The sequence below is a fragment of the Drosophila kikkawai genome, chromosome 3R (genome assembly GCF_030179895.1).
Source record: "Drosophila kikkawai strain 14028-0561.14 chromosome 3R, DkikHiC1v2, whole genome shotgun sequence".
Taxonomy (NCBI): Eukaryota; Metazoa; Arthropoda; class Insecta; order Diptera; family Drosophilidae; genus Drosophila; species Drosophila kikkawai.
The window spans coordinates 37,364,161-37,385,463 of NC_091731.1; the positions used below are offsets into that span (position 1 = coordinate 37,364,161).

Consider the following 21,303-nt stretch of genomic DNA (forward strand, 5'->3'; position numbering starts at 1 on the left):
TAGATTTTTTTAAGGGGAATATTTTAAAGATTTTATTTTAAATTTAGAAAATTTTTAATTTATTAAATTTGTAAAAAAACAATTTTTTAATTGCAAATTAGATGAAGTTAAGTAGAGATTTCATAGACCAATTGAGGCTTTGAAACCAAATTAATAGCAGCTAGAAAGTATGCTACAAATTAGCCAACGAAAACATTAAAAAACCAATTACAATTTTGTAAAACTTATGTCGTGATTTAATTAATCGTTCGTTGTTGCTCAGACATTTATTTGTACAATGCGTTTTGATGGCGGTTCGAACCGTGGACGTAATTGATGTGTGGGTTTCTACTAATAAATAAGTGGCGCTTCGTAAGGCTACGATAAAATATATAAGGCGAATGTGCGTGGGGAATGTCTTAGTTTATGCTTCATCCATTCCAATATATTAGGCTGGCATTATTTCCCTGCTGCTGAGGACCTTGCTCAGATTCTGGCGGCTTTTGTTCGGCGCAGATTCACAATGTTGATCACACAGATGGCCAGCCAGGCGAATAGGGCCAACCAGGCGAAGACCAGGGTGAAATACAAGCAGGCGGCGGTATTAATGCGTCCATAGCGCCTCCTCTCATACGAGATGCTCTCCACCAAGTAGTCCATAAAGTCGAAAACGGCGGCACACGACAATCGGGACTTGATCACGGGCACTATATTGCCCACGCCCTGGATTTCCTTCAAAAGCGACTCCCTGTACTGCTTGCAGGTCACCTCAAATCCATCGGTGAATATGGCAGAGTAGATCAGCTGATAGATGGCCATGATCACAGAGATGACGGTGGCCGGGAGCCCTATCAAAGCCAAAATAATAAATGTTATTGAATATATTGGTAACTTGTGGCAAAGAATACTCACAATAATATGGAGAGAGCCCATGGGGTGAGAGTTCCGACTCGGTATTTACCACAATTATTTCACCGGATCTGTTGAAAAAAATTAAAATTTAAATATTTAAAGTAAATTAATATTAAAACTTAAAGTTAAGCTAAAGAAGAACCCTACAAATGTATCAATTATTTTACCGATCTCAACTACTCTGAATTGTCTTATTTGGCAATGTTATTACTCATACGCAGCGTGGTCCCTATTAGCATAAGGCCTAATTAGACGTCTCATCTTGAGAGTGAATGTGTGTCCCGGTTAACCAATCGATTAACCCACTTGACCCCCAGAGACAGTCGCGTCGGAATTGGAATTAGAATGTCCGGATCTCGGATACCATACACCTCCCCCTGTGACCACTCACCGCTGACTGATGGTGGCCGTGCCAGTCTTGGGCTTGCCCCGCCCGATGCACATCCGATATCCATGATAGATACCCAGCACCACGGCAAAGATCAGCGGCAGTATCAGCCCATAGGTGGCGTAGTGGCAGTAGGCAATATTGCCGCCCTCGAAGCTGTTGTACGTGCTCCGGCTGTGAAGGACGCAGCCGCAGTTGGTGTCCGGACAGGCATTCAGGACGTAGCGCCAGTGAGTCCAGGCCACCGCCGAGGTGATGCAACAGACCACCGAAGCGACGATCGCTGTGGGGTACAGAAAGGATAGAGCTCGCTCCGCGGAGTAAGACATCTTGGCTGCTCGGTGGGTGTGTGGGTGGTGGGGCCTGAAATAGAGTTGCGGGAAATGGGAGTCTTTAGAATAAGGAGGAGCATAGAATACTCTGCCCGGCAAAAAAAACCTTTAATTACTTTGGTTTTTGTCTAAAACCAAAGATTTTAAAACGAAGGAAAAGGTATGCAAAAAGAGCTTACAAATATATTTAAATTAATTTAATTTTGTTAATTCATTTTAAATATTTGTTTTTAATCTATTTAGCTATATGAAGTATAAAAGAAATATATAATACTCAAATTATAGGGCAATAATTTTATAGTAATTGTAGATTTTTAATATTTTTTTATTCTCTTAAAAAAACTTGAATCCCAAGATGGAATTAATAAGCCCACAGTCTCCCACTTCAATTATTCGGTTGTCTAAAAATTTCAAAAATAAGACCACTTTTTATTTTTGAAATTTTTAGACAACCGAATAATTGAAGTGGGAGACTGTGGGCTTATTAATTCCATCTTGGGATTCAAATTGGTTTAGACTCAATTAATTGGGCATTTTCGAGCTCAGTAATTCCGCATAATTGTAATTGCACCTAATTTGTTTATCACAATTACTCAAGAGGGCTCTTGGGATTGGTCAGGGTTGTTTTTATTCAAGAAAATAAGACCCTTAAGTGACTTATTCAAATTTTTTTGGCTTAAAAAAGGGTTAACAAATCATAAAATTAAAGATAATAAGTGAATAGTTATAATTTAAATACGAAAGTTGGATTTAAAACGTATATGTAAATCTACAAAATATATAAATTAATACATTAAAAAATGTTTTAAATAATATAAATATGTAATTTATTACTTTTAAAAGGGAATTTATATTTATTAATTTGTTTATAAATATGTAAGTATTATTGCTGGTATTTTTTAAATGGAAAATTAATTTTTAAAAATATTAAAACTAGATCGCTATGATATTTATTTATTTATTTATTTTTTATTTTTTCTGATGAATAAGGAATATTTTGGATTAATTTTCTTATATTGAAACCCAACACTCTCTTCTGGGCGGCTCTCTCACTCTCTCTGTTTTTCTCTCTCATACACACACACTCTTAAACAAACTGGTTGCAACTTGCAACGCGCACTGTACCAAATATAAACAAAAACCGTTGGCTTATTTCTTTCAATTGTGCACCATATTTTTCTTTTTATTTATAATGTTTAGTTTAATTTAGTAACTTAAATGCCACATTTATCACAGAAATCGGAATAAACAACAGAGCGCTGACACATACACGCACACAGGCGCAGTAGAGGGGCACACCTACGTTTATCCGTATCGGCGCTAGCGAGAAACAACAACAAACTGGCTAGTTGAGCGAAGGAGAAACGACTGAAAAAACGGTTGTTATGGCAATGGCTTCTGATCAGAACCAGTGATGAGAAAGGGAGCTAGATAAAGGCTGAAAATAGCTTTAAAAAAGCTAATATTCGTATAAGACCTGATAAAAATAAATTAATAATTTCCTTAATATAAAAAAATATGTTTTTATAATTTCTCCAGAAAAAACTGATTTGCCGAACAACCTGAATTGGCAAATTACATATTAGCTATTTTAGCTATTTTATAGCCAGATTCTTATTGTCTTTTTCTTTAATAGGGATTTTTATTTGAATTTGAAACCAATTGAGCCTCACGTTGTTTTTTTTAATTGTATTTATTTTAAACTTAAGTAACTAACTAAAATGATTCAACAACGGGATTCAATTTCCAAACACGAAAAAAAATCTTAAAGTTTAATTTAATGCAATTTTTTATCTTTATGTATTTATCCCATATATTTATATTTGGAAAATTATTACAGTTTGAATTAGTTGCTATACTTGTGAAAATGATTTGATTTACTAAGAAATTATAAGATTGTATATTTTCAATAATAACATTAGATTGGATTTTATAAAAAAAAGTCGCTATTTCTTAAGATAATTCAACCTATTTTAGAAGGAGGCCTACAAAAATTGCACATAAAAAATGGGAATGTCATCAGAATCAAGTTCTGTGAATTTCTCATACACTCTTTCCCATCAGCTTTTGGTAAGGTAACGTTTGTTCCACTGGAATTCGAATTGTTTGATAAAAAAAATGCATATTTGAACAGTGCATACCCATTGGTTAAGCATACCCATTGGTTAAGTATCCCCTTAAGGGTTCTCGGATAAGGACTGAGATGTCTCTAGACGCCAAATACCCCCGAAGAACAATAGTTTTCGGATAAGAAAACTTTTCTTAGAAAAGCTATGGCAAAAGATTGCGAACTTTACGTCTTTTAAAATTTTAATGTTTTTGGTTTGAGTTGTTGCTTTATAGAAACCTATATAAACCAAATCACCAAGCTGATTGTTATTTAGTCGAGAAGTTTTGTTCGTTGACTATGTTTCAAGAAAAAGTGAAGATATATTCCATTATTTTGGGGGCATTCATGGAGCTTATTATCCTGCAAACAGCAAAAGCGGATATTCCTGGATGCCACTTTTTAGAAACTGTGAATATAATATCTAGCCTGAGGCTACAAAACGGCTCATATATGTACCAAGACATCGAGATTCCCCTATATATTTTCAGTTTTAATAGCTCTCCGATGCACTTTTCAGCTAACCACTCGCACGAGCACTGATACGCCTTCGCTTAATACATTTATATACATTTTTTGTGCGTGTAAGGAAAGCCATTTCATCTAAATTGCACTGCGAATGAAAATCATTTATAAGCGTTAAATAAAAACCAAAGCCGGAAGACAAATCGCAGCGGCGATATGATTGGATTGTGTTCTTGAAAATAAATGGCAGATAAAGATTTATGTTAAGATGTGTTTTTGTGGGAAAAAGCTTATTAAGATGGGAGGTGAAGATGAATGCCTCAGGTACTTAAGGGAAAATAACCTAAAGAGAGAGGAAATTCCGCTTAAAGAAAATCAAATATATGACATCGAATCACTTAATAAAAGTTAATTAAGAACATGAAAGAAAGCTTTGAAACTTTGAATTGAATTTAACCAAAAACTAACATTTATTCTTATGAAATAATAATTAGATTTATATCAAATTTTTCACAATATTATTAAAATATAATATATATAATATATACGAAAAATGTAATCCATACATTGTGCCAAAAATTAATATTCAGGCAATGAAGTAAACATGTGGCACACCCAATGTTTAAGTATTCCCCTCTCTGATAAGGCCCCACAAAAATAATAGCGAATCTCTATAAGAATCTTTACGGCAAATATATAGCAACAATAAATTTATTAAAATTAAATTCCCAAAGGCAAATCATTAGATTTTATACCCTTGCAGGGTATTATAATTTCAGTCAGAAGTTTGCAACGCAGTAAAGGAGACCTTTCCGACCCTATAAAGTATATATATTCTTGATCAGCATCAACAGCCGAGTAGATCTAGCCATCTCCGTCTGTCTGTCTGTCCGTCTGTCCGTCTGTCTGTTTCTACGCAAACTAGTCCCTTAGTTTTAAAGCTATCTGAATGAAACTTTATATACTCTCACTGCTATATATGTCGGAACGGGCCGGATCGGACGACTATATCATATAGCTGCTGGCTGTTTTTCGATATTTTTAAAATTTCATGAAAATTATACGACTATATCTTATAGCTACCATAGGAACGATCGGAACATAAATAGAAAAAAAATTATAACTTCATTGTTTTTCAACGTATTTTTATCTACTCTGAGATATAAACTTTTTTTATTATTTTAGAATTTTGGTATAAATTTCATAAAAATCGGACGACTTTATCTTATAGCTGCCATAGGAACGATCGGAAAATGAATAGGAAAAAAATTATAACTTCGTTGTTTTTCAACATATTCTTATCTTCTTTTAGATATGAGATTCTTTTATTATTTCAGAATTTTGGTAAAAATTTTATGAAAATCGGACAACTATATCATATAGCTGCCATAGAAGCGATCGGTAAATGTAAAAAATATGTAAAACTGGGAATGTAAAACTGTAACTGTCAAACTGTAAATATAATAAGTATAGGTAAAATGTAATGAAACACAGTTTTGTGAGTGTTTTCAGCATTTAAATCTATAATATAAACATCGAAACCAGTCTGCAAAGGTATACAAACTTCGGCGTGCCGAAGTTAGCTTCCTTTCTTGTTTTATGTATTTTCAAAATAGTTGCTTTCCAGAATGCTATATAAAATCGTTCGCCAAGCTGCTTGTGAATTAGTCGAGAATTTTTGTTCGTTGATTATGTTTCATGACACAATGAAGCTATATTCCATTATTTTCGGGGCCTTCCTGGAGCTTATTTTCCTACAAACAGCAAAAGCGGATATTCCCGGATGTCATTTCCTAGAAACTGTGAATATAACGTCAAGTCTGAGGCTACAAAATGGCTCCTATATGTACCAAGACATCGAGATTCCTGAATATTTGACTGGTCAATATGATTACATAACAACGGAGGAGGGAATAAGAGAAGGAGTAAGAAACCATCTACGAGGATGTATTTGCCAACTGAAACCTTGCATATGGATCTGTTGTCGCTTTAAAGATTGGGATGAACCCAATAGTAAATGCACAGATGGTATGATGGAGGAGTTGGCTGGGATCGATCCCTTCCTTAATGTGACACTCATCAATGGGTCAGTGGCAGAAACGAACTTGCTAAAGGATTTTATCGTGTTGAGAGATCGACTTCGGCTTAGTGATATTTGGGTAAAAGAGAAGTACACAATATTCGAGGTTAGTTCTTCTTTTTGTTCCATGTTTCTATAACTAATTTGATATCCTTAGAACGGGTCTGTACTGTTGAATAGTACGGACATACTTTTCTTCAGGGGATATGACTGTCTCCATCCAAATCAGTTTACTTCAGGCAACACAGAGTCCTTTGTTGCTGCCTTCCATATGGAATGGTATAATGAGAGGTACCTATCACTGAATCCAGGAATGAAAGAGCGTAAGAGGAGTTACTATGTAGCCACTTGAAGAACTTGCAGTCCTCTAATCTTTCAAATATGCAGTCTTGTGCCTTTCAGAAGTTTCGTTGGGTCTCACAATCGTACTGTATCTTCACTTAAAGAAGCTCCGGAATCTGCACGGAAAGTGCTTCATCTGTTACATGATAGCTTCGTTTATGTATTTTGTCTTTTATTTGCTGGAAGCCGTTCCAATTCATTTGCAGTTGTGCGTTTTACAAGGTATACATGTTGTTTTATAATTTTAATAAATTGATTGTAAATTTATTGTTTTGTCCTCAAATTGCAGGTTACGTCACGATTTATTTCTTCATCGCCAAATTAAGTTGGCTCTTGGCTTTGAGCCATCAGTTGTGGAGAGGCTTTACATCGGTCAATCGAGTTGAGTCTGAATATAGCTTCGGGGCCTACAGCACCTTTGCCTGGGGATCGACTGCTATCCTGACGGGAGTTATTTTCCTGATTAATCAGATTTGGGATAGCGATCCCAACAAGTTGGATTGGGTGTCCGGTATTGGTTGGGAAAACTGTGTATATATGGGTAGGTTTTTGATAGTATTATTATCTCTTGCACAAGGAATCCAAGAATATAATTTTTCTTATTTTCAGGGGCCGGTAATTATTTTAACTACATTATTGAAACGCCGTTGGTAATACTAGTAGCATTAAATACAATCCTTATTATGTTGACCATTATCACAATTATACGAGTAAAACTCTCACTGAGGCACTTGTTCGACCAGGACGAGAGGGCAAGGAACCTGAACTCGAGAATGCAATCGTAAGATCTAACTTAACATTAACATCATGTGAATTGAGTTTCCCACAATCCGATCGCAGGTTTAGAATGTTTGCAAGTCTCTTCATCGTTATGGATATTCAGTGGAGCTTTCGCATGACTTCAATCTTTGCTGATTGGAACTATCTTCTAACTATATGTAAATACTGTGATTCTTGCATCGGCATTATTATTTTCATTATGTTTGTCCTGAAGCGCAGCACTCTTAATCTTCTTAAGGAAAGGTGAGTATTCAACCGTTTTTTCAGATCTGTTTTAATAATAATGTTTTTTATAAATGTAGTATTCTAGAACGGAGAAAATAGCAGTGGACTGGATGAAGGGTTCTCTTTGGATTCTGTTATGTTTTTATAAGTTTGTCAATTAGATTTGTTGTTGTTAATTGTATATTAAGTTAATAAAAGCAATATAAGTATGTGCTTCCTTCTTTACCAAACCGGAGCTGCGCTTAGCAGCTCTGCTATCAAATAATATAAAATTAATAAATTCCTTGTGAACTCATAACGCAAATGCTACTTTTTTTGTTTGAACCGATATGAAAATGAATACCTCGAGTGCCACGCCCCATAATTTGCCCCTCTTGTTGGCCGGTCGCCATCAGAACAACGTATGCAGGTTACATCTGCCTGTCTGCGCTGCTCTTCGCTTTGGGATCGTCCCCGAATAACCCCTCCATGTCCATCGGAGCAATCCGACCAACTAGCCGAACGGATTTTGGCATTCTGCTGACCATTTTTCGCGGACGCCTGAGTTTCCTCAGTCGCCAGAGAGTTGTGGAGCCGTCAAGTGCGCGGAACACGGAACCGATCGCCCATGTAAATGCCGTAGAATCGACCAATATCCGCCGGATACTGCAGCCAATTAGCAAGTAATTTGCCAGCGAAGAAGTGAATGAAATCATTGCAATTTGCCAAGTATTTCCGCAGCAGAGTCGTGGCGAAAGTTACGAAATTGCATTATTTTTTCGGCGATTTTCGGGGCGTTGCAGCCGCACAAATTGGCGACCAGAACCAGGCGAAAGACCTATAAATAACCCAGGCAAAGGGTAAAACAAATTTTTGATGTGTACTCGCAAATTAAAAGATGAAAAAAGAAAACAGTGTTCATAAAATAAATTTTGCATAATTTGCCAGTGCCGAAATTTGCTTTATTTCAACGAACTGACTGCAGGTTGCGTCAAGGCAACAAGTAATTAATTAATGGCTTTTGTTCTTGCATCAATTTGTACTTGTAGAGTGTCTAACAATTTGATTTGATTAATCAAAATAATGGGTAATTATGTGTGCTGTGCTGCTTAAACATAAAAAAACATATGGCTTTTATTTTGGCTTTTTGCATGCATTTTTTTAAATTTATTTGGGTAGGAAGAAAATAATATATTTTAAATAAGAAATCTTCTAATTAAGAGAGTATTCAGGAATAGACATATGGTGAAAAAAGTATATTAAAAATTTTATTTATTTATTTATAAGTTCATGTTTAAATTTATCCTGAAAACGTTTCTTAAAGGGGGGGGGGGTAAGGTTAATTCGGTGCAAAAATGCCCACTTTTCAAAAAAATGTTGTGGCGAAACGGCTAAAGCTAGCTTAACGAATTAAATACCATATAATAACACAACATTTGAACAGTTTGTGATAAATTTTGTATTGAAAAATATTTAGAGGTAGAGGAGTTATAGGGAATCTCCCGAGTTGCCTCCAAAAAAAGTTGGTTTGCGGTGTACATCCTAACTGTCCACAGAATCATCCGATCTACAAAAATTATACCTCATTCGTTAAAGGATAAGTGTCCCGAGGTATTCTCGAAGCGTTTTTATTTTTAAAATTTTTTCCCTATTTTTTATCAAAATTTGAAGTCAAAACCCCGATTTTTGACTAAAAAATTAAGTTAATTTGTTAAATAAAAAATATAAGAAAATTAAAAATTAAAAAAAGCTCGACGAGAATACCTGTAGAATTATCTAAAGAAGTTATGTTCCAAATTTCAAACCGATTGGTTCAGTATATTTTTAGTTATCGTGTACACCGATTTTCAAAATGGCATTTTTCAGGAGAGCGCTTTAAACTTTGTGATTCTCATGCATTGAACACCAACCGACCTTCGTTCAGCTCCGCATAACTTCGTCAATTTTACTATGATTGATGTAAAACTTGGACACAATATTCTTATGATATTGAACTTTTAAAATAAAAAATAAAAAAAAATTTACGGAAAAAAAAATTAAATACCTTACCCCCCCCTTAAAAAAGCATACGCTTTTGTCCTTTACAAGCAGTTGTTAAATCCATGAAACCTTTTTCCTAGAACTGCTTAGGTAACTGTATTTCCATGCTAACTTGCTTGATCTGCACTTTTGTGTTAGTATATTCATATTCACAATTATTTTATGGAATTTTTATAATATTCAATATTTTAATAGTTATATATTTAAAATTATTAAAAGCAAAGATTGTCCTGACAGCAGAAAAATTGCTTAGAAAGCAGTGAAACATTTAAGGCACTGCTTAGGACAGTGCAAATTACTTCTCAAGCAGCTATTGAATCCAGGGAACTGCTTAGGACAATTTTAGATTAATGTTTATCTAAAAAAAATAATTTACTTTATTGCTTGACATTTTTTATTTTTTAAGCAAAGCATGAAGAAATAATCAAAATAACACTAACCACAGAATAGTGTTCTTTTTAAGCAGTTAGTAAATCCAGCAGACTAGATTGATTGAATAAACAAAGTCTGCTTCTACTTAGCACCCACCGTATCTAGACGGAGAAACCTCATCGAATAGTAGATTTCATGAATGAATTGCTTGTGCTACTTATAGACGCCAACACAAAACACAAACCGGCGCCCGCCTGTATATTTCCCATAGAGTTAGCACCGATAGATAGACTCACCTGGATCCAGAGCCACAAGAATACACCATAACACAGACACTTGCCCGGCTGACCCAAGGCGTATCCTGCCATGGATAATTGGAATGTTTTGGCAGCACAAACGCAGGCGATCGGAGGACGTGACGATCTCAATGCGGCGGGAAAAACGCGACTGGTGAGTAGCATTCCAATTACTATATAGTAAACAAAACAAACCCGGCCGATCGGTGGCGTATATATAGAAAACTTGGCAAACAAATAAAATGCTATTAAATACATATACCAAAAAGTACACTCAAATAAATTTAAATAATTAAATAAATCAGAAATAAAAAGATATATTTAAAAGTTAAATTTGGAAATAAACCGCTGTAGATTTGAAATCCTTGGAATCGCGGTAAGAGATCACAAGCTTGGCTTTTTAAATATTTCATTGCATACTCTTAGACACATGTTGTTATAGATTTCTGTCTAGCATACTTTTTGCCACACATTCTGGTGATTTCAAATATCTAAAGACTTTTTACAGAACCTTTAAGAGCTGAAGCTTGATTTGCCTTAACCAAAACTTTGATTTTAATCTGGTAAATAGAGTTTTCCTCACTGTATTTAGTACAAAATATTACATTCTTCTTGTTGGAATGCATTCAGTGGTTGGGCTGTTCTGGGAGAGTGCGTAAGTAGTGCGGGCCTGCGAACAGCTGATGATGGTTCCGAGACAGGTCTCTCGACTCTCTGCTGCCAACGTTACTAGCACTCGTCTATTAATAGGACCCCCTGATATTCTCTTGAGTCGATTGCCTGGCGGTGGGTAGGTCTTTTGGAGAATCCGATGCGATCTCGGTGGGATCTCCCACTCGCAGTAGCGCGAAAGTAGCTCAGTCCGACGGACATTCAGCTGGCAGGCCGTAAAACGCGTGGTGTTCCTCTGTTTTTTACCTATATATATTTTTTTATATAAGCTAAGTGCTTTCGAATCCAATCTATATACAAGTGCAATAGCTGGACTGAGGGATGGATATTTCCACGGATATCTGGGGTCAGCTGGCTGTCGAGGCCTCGCAGGTTTACCTGTCGGATGGCACAGTTCGCAGCCCTTTTGCCGATACGGTACTGATTCTAATGAGCTTTAAAGATCCATATAATTTACTTATTTCTTGCTCTTTGTCTGGGAGAGAATGGACCTGGTGAAAGAGAAATATCTACAAAATAATTAGAGATAACATATAGACGGAGATCGCTGAGAGAAGGAGATTAAGAGAGTGAAAATTAATTAAAATGAAACTATAGGTCTATAAATTGGTTTAAATTTATATTTTAAATGCATTATCTTATTCAGTTTCTTCGTTTACCCAAATTTATATATTTTTCTTGACCGCAGACCATCGAGAAGCTGCCCGACAAGGTCCTACTACACATCTTCTCGTATCTGTCACATCGCGAGATCTGCCGCCTGGCCCGGATTTGTCGCCGCTGGCGATCGATTGCCTATGATACACGTCTCTGGAAGAATGTATCTCTGCGCCCGGAGGTCTCTGGCCTGCATGTGGGCTCCTTGGAGATGCTGCTCCAGCTGATATCCGTGAGATTCGGTCCTACGCTGCGGTACATTGAGCTGCCCATCGAGCTCATCACGCACACGGTGCTCCACGAACTGTCGGCCAAGTGTCCCAATCTCACGCACATGCTGCTGGATTTCTCCACGGGTAAGTTAACTTTGATTTTATTATAAAGATAGAAATTATATTATAATTATTCCCCTATTTTTTAGCTATGCAACTGCACGACTTCAGCGAGATGCAGGCTTTTCCCACAAAACTCCGATACATGTGCATTTGCCTGTCGGAGGTGATCTTCATGGAGGGCTTCATGCGAAAGATCTACAACTTTATCAACGGCTTGGAGGTATTGCATCTCATAGGAACATACGAGAAGTGCGAGGAGGAGGAAGAGGAGATCTACGAGGTGAGTTAGTAATTCATAATATATTAATAAATAATAAATTTATAATACTTTCATCAGGTAATCAACGTCCACAAACTGAAGTCGGCCACGCCCAATCTGCGGGTGATTAATCTTTATGGAATCAACTTCATCGACGACTCGCACATTGACGCCTTCAGCTCCAACTGCATCCAGCTGGAGTGCCTGGCTGTGAACTTTTGCAACAAGGTCACCGGATCCACTCTGAAGACCCTCATCCAAAGATCGAAGCGTCTGACCTGCCTGCTGATGAACGGAACCAGTTTGAAGTCCGAGTTTGTGATGCAGGCGGAGTGGGACAAGTGCGCTCTACAGGAGCTAGATATCACGGCCACGGATCTGTCCACCGAGTGTCTGGTGGATATGCTAACCAGGATTCCTACCCTCAAGTTTTTGTCCGCCGGTCAGATCAATGGTTTTAACGATAGCGTGCTGAAGCAGTGGATGGAGTCGGGCACTACGAGGTGAGGGATCTTGGGAGTTAGTGACCTATCCTGTCATTAAATATATTTCCTTTTAGATCTCTGATTTCCCTGGACCTGGACTCCTCGGACAACATCACGGATGAGGGCCTGCTCAAGTTCGTGCAGCGTCAGGGACACCAGCTCAGCGCCTGCTGTCTCTCGGGAATGCCCCATATCACGGACCAGCTGTGGATGAGCATTCTGCCGCTGCTGGGCAATTGCAAGTATGAAATTATATTATTTTTTTTATTTTTTTGAATTTGTATAACCACACTTGTGACCCTTTAAGGATCATTGTCATGGGCACGGCTGAGAAACTGGGCGTTAACATCCATGTGGATCAGTTGATGGACACCATTGCCTCCAATTGTGGAAATCTGGAGCGTCTGGAGTTGCGCTGGGATCCGGATAACTTGCGTTTCTCCGACAAAAGCCAGAAGGCCATCGATATATTGCGCGTCAAGTGCCTCAAGCTAAGATGCATGGTCCTCAGGTGAGGGTTTAAAATCCTTTGAGTTTTTTAGGACTAACATTTCTGGCATTCTTAGCGATGGACGTTACTATGAGACAGTGAAGGCCAATTTCGAACGTGCTGATCGCATCACTGTGGTCCGTACCACCACCTGTTGCCGGGTGTCGCCCTATCACCTGCTGCGCAACTACAACGATTTGATTTTCAACTGAGATCTTTTTGGAAAAGGCCTTTGAGGCCGATATATCAATGTTTATCTATAAAAATGATATTTTGTTCACCCTGAAGAGTGGTTACTCTACATACAGTGCGTTTTGGGTTTATAAGGTGTTTTTAAAACATTCGAAATCAAAAATAATTATTTAAAAAATTATAAAAAAATAAACTATATGATTAAATGTTTATAAAATGAAATAGATTTTGTTTTATAAACCCAAAACTCACTGTTGCTATTATATTTGTTATCTAGACCCAAAGAAAATCCTTTAAAAAATCAATACAATTCTTTTTTTGTTTTTTTTTATGCCTTAACTATTCTCTGTTTGTTGTTTTCTGTATTTTCCGCTTCTTTTTCGTTTAATTATTTTAAATCTAAATAAACGTACATAGGTGTAATTTAAATTAAAAAAACAAAACAATTTCTTTCTTTTTACATTTACAAAATTATACACATTTTTCATCTCGATTGATTTCGTTTTATTTATGTTTTTAACTAGTTTTTTGTTTTTTTACTTGGTAACTTGATTAAATCATTTTCAGACTTTACCACAAAATGTTTTTTTTTTCTCTTGCTGCTGGGTTCGTTTTTTACACTGTTTTAGAACTAAGTTTCTGTTTTTTTTGTTTGTGTTTTTCAACATTTTTGGATCAACTTTTTACCATAAACTTAACCTACATAGATCTCTGGTTCAATTATCGTCTCTTCAACTCGTGCAGGGGCGCGTTTATAATTTAATTTAATTTAATTTAAGCATGGCTGCGTCTGTCTATGAGGATCGAAGGGTGTGGGTGTGTGGGGTGTGCGTGTGTGTGGAGTGTGTTAGGAAAAGAGAGAAGAAGCCTTTGCATTTTTACATAATATTTATATTAGAAGTTCAAGAAGGTACGCCTATTGCTGATCCTGTGACATCCGGAACATGTGCGTTGTATTGCTGGCCGCCGCCGTGGCCACCGCTGCCGCCGATGTGGCCGTTGGCGGTGGCGGCTGGGCGGATGTGGAGCTCATGTAGCTGCTGCTGGCACTGCTACCGCTGGCGCTGACGCTGACACTGGCACTGCTTGCTGCCACAGCAGCTGCCGACTCGACAATGTTTGCGGCAGCCTCGGCTCCAATCACGGCCGCGGCAGCTGCTGTTGCGTTTGTAGAAGCGGCGGCCGTCTCCGGCACATCGGGAATAGTACGTTCCGGCGAGCGTCGCGGAGCCACTCCGCCGGCATTGTTGCCATCCTGCCAGAAAAATTGTATTTAAACGGATTTCCCACAAGGAAATCTTTAAAAATACTCACATCTCTGGGATAGAGCCTGAGCGGCTGTTCTGCCTGAGCCGCCGCCACTGGTTCCGTCTCCTGGGCATTATTGTCCGTGTACATCATTATCTCGTGGCACAGAGGACAACGATCCTGGACATACAACCATTTGCGCAGGCAAACGCCATGGAAGAAGTGCCGACACCGCGTTATCTTGGCCGAGTACATCTCCTGCAATATTTCAAAAATATAAAGCCTGTTTTTTGTGGCCGCCGGATCGCAGAATCTCACCTGGTAGCAAATAGCACAGACATCGTCAAAGGCCTGCAGCTGGGCTGACGTTGCCTCTGGCAGTGCGGAGATCTTGTGGACCGCCGATCGACGCTTCATAAACACGGACCACCCGGCCCGGGCCTCGCACCAAATGTTGAAGTAGGCATGGATGCACATCATGATCGCTCTGATGGCGCCGCCTGTAGCATTTTGGGCTATCAAGTTATAATTATCGATACACGGAAAAAAAAATCAACCAAATAAACAAAAAAAAATTGTACATGCACACACAGATGGACGGACGCGGAACAAACAACAGACGGATGGGCCCCAGGAAAGCGATGAATCCCACTCTCCCACTCAATGAGTTTCATGACAAAAGGATGAGGAGGTCAAGCCACTTACCCGACTCGAAGATCAGGATCCAAGCACCGTTTATAAAGAGCAGGATGCCAAAGCAAAACTCCACCGAATTGCCAAAGGCCCGAACGTAGTACAGGTAGTCGTCCAACTTCTCCCAGAAGAACTGGCGACGGGCGTCCAGGAGGAAGAGCGTGTAGGTGGCCAGTGAAACGAGCACCTGGAGGGAGGTAATTTATTTATTATTTTCGAAAGTTTACAAAAGAATAATTAAAAAAATAATAATAATATCGAAAATCGAGATTTTAATTATCGGAAAATATTTTAAAATCGAAAAATCTTAGAAAACTATATAATTTATATATCGAGATTGTAATTAGTGGAACATATTCTAAATCTAAAAAAAATATATAGTTTAAATAATATATAAACATCAACATATCGAAATTTTAATTATCGAAAAATATTCCATCTTTGCAAAAATTCTCAGAAAATAATATAGTTTAATTAATTTCCATTTTTCGATGATATTGCTCCAATATATCAAACAAAATATTGATTTATCGCCAATGAAATTGTTAAATGTATCGAAATTCACTCACAGTTTTAGAAATCGCTAAATGTAAATGTTGCTGAATTGTATTATTTATGAAATCCGTCTTACCTTAACGATAACCTCCACGGAAAAGGCGGTAACTGCCAGCAACCAGGTGGATATGGATCGCTGTGACCAGAGGTAGTAGAGCAGGGATACGGGCATCACCACCAGAAAAGCGCAGACGGTTAAAGCACGAACATGACGCTTCCTTGAGGGATTCCGCGCCGCACTCAGCGACATCAGAATGGGCGAGACGATGTTGTGTAGAAAGTGCAGCAAGGCGGTCATAAGCAGGCACAGATTCCGGCACAATCTCACAAAGCGCTTGTCCGGCGCCAGAGAGGTCAGGCCCGTTTGCAGGGCCAAAATGTAGAAGAGCACCGCCGATACAGTGCCCAGGGACTTCTCCTCATCGTTGTCATAGGTAAGCAGATACCACTGGAAGCCCCGACCAATGTAATGGCAGATCATAGAGATGACACCGGTCATGCCCAGTACGGCGGTTAGTGTTTCACAGCCATCGACTAGGAGCTTCTCGGTGGCTGGCATCAGTTCAAAGGGTTCCTCGGTTTCCGCCATGGCCAAGGCATAGCCGCCTTGAATGATTCTGTTTAAATATTTAATTTATATTTAATTTTTAAAGAGGTTTCTAATTGTAATGCTCACTCACCTAATGGTCCAGAAAACCCTCAATACATTGGGCACATTCAATCGCTGCCATTCGTTCTCAATCAAAGCTGACAGACCAAAATTGGACACGAAATTCATGGCATATTGATAACCATTGTACACCGTTCGACTAGCCTCCATGGCACTGTGCATCAGCGTTATCATTGTCAGGATAATGGGCGTAAATCCAGCCACCACGGGCAGTTGTTGCACCATCTTGGGGGGAAGCGGCAGCATGGCCACCAGTATGGGACTAGCAAAGATGATGGGCATTGACTTTTGGAGCATCTCGAATCTCGGACCCAAATGGATATACGCAAAGAGCATGCCCATGAACCATTGGGCCATTAGATGCGGGGCCAACGACATGACTACACCGCCTGAGTCCAGTAATCTCGTGGTGTTTAGCGACATCAGGTCCTCCAGTATGCAGGGACTGCGCTCCATCAAAGCCAAAGCACTCACGTTGGACCAGTAGGAGAGGAAGGTGAGGCCGAGCGAGGTGAGGAACATGTAGACCATCACCAGGTGACGGGTCCAGAGCATAAAGATGCAGGCGGCTGAGAGGAAACCTGCAAGATGCCAAGGTAATTGAATGAGTCAAGTGCTAAGCATTGGTTTGGTTTAAGTTTTTCTTTTTTTTAATGGGCGATCAAAGTACGCCAGCGATAAGCGGCCCTTGGAATTCAGCGGTTTCGTCAGCGCAGGTCGAAAGCAATGAACTTTTAAATAAATTGGAATGGCTTGGATTTCGCCTCATGGCAAGGAAAACTTGAATGTTATTTCATTTTGCTAAAAGTTGTATTATAACTAGAAGAAAAACATTGAAAAATAACAGAAATATCAACATTTCTTTAAGAATTTCAAATTATTTTGCTGAGAAATTACTGGAAAAGAAGGCAAATTCTGTATTTCGCAGTGGATTTGAGTTTTCTTATATTAATTATTAATATAATTAAATAATATTGATATTTCATAAATATTTTAAGTAATATTTATTAAAAGAATTCATTTCCCGGTCGCTAAATTCTAATTCCCCATGGAAAAAGCTAATTTATAATGCCTTATTATTCCACGAATTCTTGTTTACTTTGCTATCTTTGGCCATTACCTGACCTATCTAAACTCAATTGTCATTAATTTAATCTACTTTTCAAAGATAACAGAACTCTGTATATTATTTTAAAATTTAACCATGATTCTGAACTATTTTCTGCTATCTTTTTTTCAGTCTTTACTTATTTTCTATAGCAGTCATAGTGATTAGGCGAGAAAACAAACCATGTGAAAGTATCCCAAACAGTTTCTTTCGATGGTTTCTTTTCATACGTCAGAGGTTCTAGGAGTATATATTAGGTAGTGTAGGTTTATATACATAGTTAACCAATCTAACAGGTTTTCATAATCAAGAAGTATTATCGATTTCCTCTATAAGACACGTGAAGAAAAGAATTTAATTATAGGTATACCTAAAATAGACAAAAATAGTAAAGGAACTATATTTTATAAGTAAATATAAAATTAAAAGGTTGAGGATTAAAATTCCCTTTAAATGCGGTCCAAAAGTATGCTACAAAATACTAAGCCTTGAAAAATCTATTTAAATTTAATGTGGGTTCTTAAATAATTCTAAATAAATTTAAATGCACTTGCCTTGGCATTATTCTAAACGAAATATAAACTTTTAACCTGTTTATATTTTAAAAAATAAATTAAATTATTTTCCTTGATTTTTAATTGGAAAACTGTTGGATTTTAATAACCAAACTGTTTTGTAATCCTTAACAAAATATAAGTTATAGGAATTTACTTTCCGAACCCACAGTAAGACAGGCCACTAAATCGCACCTTGACCGAGGCTCCAATCGAGTGACGTGTTCATTCAGGGAATTCACCTTTAATGTCCCCCGAAACACATCAATGGATTACTTACCAAACAGGCAGATGACAAACTTGACGGTGGTGATGCTGATTAGATCCGATAGCGACTCGTCCTGCGCTAGCTCGTTCATCAGCGTATTGAAGCCGGAGCTCAGAATGCCGTCCGATTGCGCCGATCTCGAGGCATTCTCGATGCTCCGCTCCAGGGCCTCCTGGGCGGCAACGGCTGCCGAGGTGGTGGCGGCCGCTATACCATCAGCGCCGTTCAGGCCGAAGAAGGCCTTGACGCTGGCAAAGGGATCTTGGCTGGCGTCCGTAGAGGAGGCATCTGTCTGGGGCAGGGATTCGGCGGACGACGACGAGGACGGCGACGACGACTTGTCCGGATAGAGCCGCGTGGGCAGACCCATGCCGATCTTCAGGATCTCATCGATGACCATCACGGGCGGCACGCGCATGATGACGTCCACCAGGCCCAGAACCTTCGTTCGCATGGACATTGTAACCGACTGCTGATCCCGCGTGACTCGGCAATTTCCACTTGCAGTTCCACTGCGATTTCAGCGACTTCCAATCTTTCAGTCTCTATACCTTCTCGCCGCCGCCGCACGCATTTGTTGTGTGGCCTTCGCGTCTTTCGATTTCGCAAATAACAAACCAAGAAAAGCACAACACAACAAGTCCAATGATGACAGTGTACTTGCGCAGGTGTGCGTGCGTGTCCGTGTCGGTGTGCGTGCTTGTGTTCGTGTGAAAATATATCAGATTGAAAAGGTAAGGAGGTAGGGAGGTAAAAGGTAAAAGGTAGGTTCGTCGGCAGGTGGTATGTTTCGTCTTCCTTCTATTGAGCGCTTTTCCGTGCCCTTGCTTGTTGCGCTCCACTTTTTCCTACGATTTTTGGCCCGAACTTTACACTTTTCACAATTTTGTTTTTTGTTTTTTCCTGCCAAAGCGAACTAAATTACAAAAACCTATAAAATACCACAACACTAATATCGATATGAGGCGCCGCATAGAAATGAAGGTCTGGCCACACTGAACAGCAGGGCTGCACAAATAAAATATGAAATGGTTGTTTTTACCGTTACAAATTCAAAATATTTGAAACTTTGCTATTTTAAAACTCATTCGGGCAATCTTTCTTTTTTAGTAAAAGAAAATGTAGACCGTTCGATACATTTTTAGAACAAAATGTATAGCTTGGCTGTTTTTCAATATTGTTTTATTATATTTTATTTCAGATTTTATTTTATTTCAGATTTTCGATTTTAATGGGAACTTTGGGGTTGCCTGCCTCTTATTCTTGCCAGTAAGTTTCCAGTTCGGCGGTGTCCCACTCCGGTGTTGCCTCTTCCAGTTCGTTTTCATAGAGTCCCTGGTCTAGGCGCTTCAGGAGTTTCCTAACTCGGTGGGCCAATCTACGGTAGGTCCTGAGAACTTCGGACTCATGAGTCCTTGAATACCGTCTCCTGAGCCTATGCTTGGTATCGATGAGCTCCTTGATTTCCGGTGGTAGTGTAGGGCGGCGCAACTTGGAGCTGACGACGGTGGGAGGTTCTGCCAGCTCTGCTGCAGCCTTAACATTCTCCTCCAGTATCAAGACTGTGTCATCGATGTCCTCTGCAGAGGTAATCTCTGTTTGGAGATGGATGGTGTCCTCCAGAGACATCCTACATCGCCTAATGTCTGCGCCAGGAAGTAGCGGTTCTCTTGGCGAAGTTGTTGCCGTATATATGGGAAAGGGGGAGGCTGGTGTTATAGTAGTCCAAACTGCACTCTACTTTAATCCTTATCCTTGAATGATCTTAGGTGCTGACCCGGAAGCCGGCGTCGGCTATCGCTATCGCCTCTATTTGACCGGAACCGGAACTAGTTTACAAATCTATCGATAAGCGGGTGACTTTTGGCGCTTTCTTTGCGGAATTCAAAATGGGAGAACTGTTAGCGGATATTAAATTTCATGCAAGTCGGGCGGAAATGCTTAAAAATTGAGTAAACAAAATTTACTACAAATTGAAACATACAATGGTTAGAGCTTGGCCTTCTCAGGTTGTTTATTTGTATATTTCAAAAAAGAAAATAATAATATTTGTATAGCCATTTTTATTTACAGTGTTTATTTTAGGTTGTATTTAAAAATACGTATTTGTTTATTAAAATAAATTTGTACTCCCATTGCTGTACATTTATTTAATGCGTTTTGCCATTGACTTTCTTTCAAAAATCACTTCCGTTTCCTATATTTCGAGTGAAATGTCTGCAGTATAAACGATTCCAAAGTAAACATTTCCTGAATTCCTTCTAATCCGTACCCCCACGGAAAGTCATTTACGTGAATTTCCTCAATTGTTCGGTCATTAACTTTTGCCATTTGGAACCTTAATTGTTGTTCTTTCTTGTTTGCGACCCCTTCTCTTATGCAAATGCCTCAAATTGAGGCAATGCAGTCCGCATTTAGGTTTCGCGTTTGCCCCAAAACGCAACGCTCGTAATTATGCGCAATTGTTTAGCGTTTAGCTCGGGGAGTTCAACTAACATAATTGATTTTTCATGCCGCGCCACAAGAATTTTAAACAAACTGCACACACGGGTCATAACAAAACAAAACAAAAAAACAGAAAATAGGCAGCCGTTTGTAAGTCGAGGAATGCATGCAGGTTTGTCGATTTCTTTATTCCAAACGAAGGGTATTTGGGGTAAGGCGATTTGGATTGCAAATAGGTCAGAGTTGGGTATTTAAAGGGTTTTGTTTTAAATTCCGCATATTTGGGATTTAGAAAACAATAAAATATATTAACAGCACATTGGGGATTTAAAAAACTATAAATTAATATATATTTTAATGAAAATAATTAGCGTA

The 21,303-nt window shown here is 38.6% G+C and overlaps 4 protein-coding genes across 9 annotated transcripts; 2 read left to right on the forward strand and 2 right to left on the reverse strand.

Annotated features, from left to right (window-relative positions):
- Positions 1-209: 209 nt before the first annotated feature.
- LOC108075704 (uncharacterized) lies at positions 210-2,992 on the reverse strand. Of its 2 annotated transcripts, none has more exons than XM_017168232.2 (4): positions 2,911-2,989; positions 1,283-1,642; positions 892-959; positions 210-827 (listed from the first exon to the last, which is right to left on the reverse strand). In XM_017168232.2, exons 2-4 carry the CDS (start codon positions 1,606-1,608, stop codon positions 466-468), a joined length of 756 nt encoding a protein of 251 aa, XP_017023721.1. In that variant the 5' UTR covers positions 1,609-1,642; positions 2,911-2,989; the 3' UTR covers positions 210-465. The 2 variants fall into 2 exon arrangements, with proteins under 2 accessions (XP_017023721.1, XP_017023720.1); XM_017168231.2 differs by having other exon boundaries at positions 211-827; positions 2,915-2,992.
- A 2,929-nt stretch (positions 2,993-5,921) lies between these two features.
- LOC108075695 (G-protein coupled receptor Mth-like) lies at positions 5,922-7,809 on the forward strand. Its single transcript, XM_041774423.2, has 7 exons — positions 5,922-6,369; positions 6,421-6,586; positions 6,651-6,827; positions 6,895-7,146; positions 7,215-7,386; positions 7,446-7,628; positions 7,688-7,809. Exons 1-7 carry the CDS (start codon positions 6,028-6,030, stop codon positions 7,707-7,709), a joined length of 1,314 nt encoding a protein of 437 aa, XP_041630357.2. The 5' UTR covers positions 5,922-6,027; the 3' UTR covers positions 7,710-7,809.
- A 361-nt stretch (positions 7,810-8,170) lies between these two features.
- FipoQ (F-box/LRR-repeat protein FipoQ) lies at positions 8,171-13,955 on the forward strand. Of its 4 annotated transcripts, none has more exons than XM_017168227.3 (8): positions 8,171-8,272; positions 10,225-10,451; positions 11,658-11,982; positions 12,048-12,241; positions 12,299-12,723; positions 12,780-12,947; positions 13,013-13,216; positions 13,272-13,955. In XM_017168227.3, exons 2-8 carry the CDS (start codon positions 10,368-10,370, stop codon positions 13,405-13,407), a joined length of 1,536 nt encoding a protein of 511 aa, XP_017023716.1. In that variant the 5' UTR covers positions 8,171-8,272; positions 10,225-10,367; the 3' UTR covers positions 13,408-13,955. The 4 variants fall into 4 exon arrangements, with proteins under 4 accessions (XP_017023716.1, XP_017023718.1, XP_017023717.1 ...); XM_017168229.3 differs by lacking the exon at positions 8,171-8,272 and adding an exon at positions 8,331-8,592; XM_017168228.3 differs by lacking the exon at positions 8,171-8,272 and adding an exon at positions 8,331-8,449.
- A 152-nt stretch (positions 13,956-14,107) lies between these two features.
- Positions 14,108-19,419, reverse strand: Trc8 (TRC8 ring finger protein). Of its 2 annotated transcripts, none has more exons than XM_017168301.3 (7): positions 18,496-19,419; positions 16,564-17,134; positions 15,960-16,500; positions 15,341-15,515; positions 14,954-15,135; positions 14,702-14,893; positions 14,108-14,642 (listed from the first exon to the last, which is right to left on the reverse strand). In XM_017168301.3, the coding sequence occupies exons 1-7, from the start codon at positions 18,941-18,943 to the stop codon at positions 14,304-14,306; spliced, it is 2,448 nt and encodes an 815-aa protein (XP_017023790.1). In that variant the 5' UTR covers positions 18,944-19,419; the 3' UTR covers positions 14,108-14,303. The 2 variants fall into 2 exon arrangements, with proteins under 2 accessions (XP_017023790.1, XP_017023789.1); XM_017168300.3 differs by having other exon boundaries at positions 14,954-15,150.
- Between the last annotated feature and the right edge of the window lie 1,884 nt (positions 19,420-21,303).

What these genes read in the sequence shown, in the direction of transcription:
- LOC108075704 (XM_017168232.2), bottom strand. Translation starts at nt 1,608, where the DNA reads ATGTCTTACTCCGCGGAGCGAGCTCTATCCTTTCTGTACCCCACAGCG. An exon ending in ACGGCCACCATCAGTCAGCG is followed by an intron (nt 960 to 1,282) that starts GTGAGTGGTCAC and finishes TTTTTTCAACAG; the next exon opens with ATCCGGTGAAATAATTGTGG. An exon ending in TGGGCTCTCTCCATATTATT is followed by an intron (nt 828 to 891) that starts GTGAGTATTCTT and finishes TGGCTTTGATAG; the next exon opens with GGCTCCCGGCCACCGTCATC.
- LOC108075695 (XM_041774423.2), top strand. Translation starts at nt 6,028, where the DNA reads ATGTACCAAGACATCGAGATTCCTGAATATTTGACTGGTCAATATGAT. An exon ending in GAATCCAGGAATGAAAGAGC is followed by an intron (nt 6,587 to 6,650) that starts GTAAGAGGAGTT and finishes TCAAATATGCAG; the next exon opens with TCTTGTGCCTTTCAGAAGTT. An exon ending in CTTAATCTTCTTAAGGAAAG is followed by an intron (nt 7,629 to 7,687) that starts GTGAGTATTCAA and finishes TTATAAATGTAG; the next exon opens with TATTCTAGAACGGAGAAAAT.
- FipoQ (XM_017168226.3), top strand. Translation starts at nt 11,291, where the DNA reads ATGGATATTTCCACGGATATCTGGGGTCAGCTGGCTGTCGAGGCCTCG. An exon ending in AGGAAGAGGAGATCTACGAG is followed by an intron (nt 12,242 to 12,298) that starts GTGAGTTAGTAA and finishes TACTTTCATCAG; the next exon opens with GTAATCAACGTCCACAAACT. An exon ending in CTAAGATGCATGGTCCTCAG is followed by an intron (nt 13,217 to 13,271) that starts GTGAGGGTTTAA and finishes TGGCATTCTTAG; the next exon opens with CGATGGACGTTACTATGAGA.
- Trc8 (XM_017168300.3), bottom strand. Translation starts at nt 18,943, where the DNA reads ATGTCCATGCGAACGAAGGTTCTGGGCCTGGTGGACGTCATCATGCGC. An exon ending in GTTTGTCATCTGCCTGTTTG is followed by an intron (nt 17,135 to 18,495) that starts GTAAGTAATCCA and finishes GGCATCTTGCAG; the next exon opens with GTTTCCTCTCAGCCGCCTGC. An exon ending in TCAGGCTCTATCCCAGAGAT is followed by an intron (nt 14,643 to 14,701) that starts GTGAGTATTTTT and finishes TTTTTCTGGCAG; the next exon opens with GATGGCAACAATGCCGGCGG.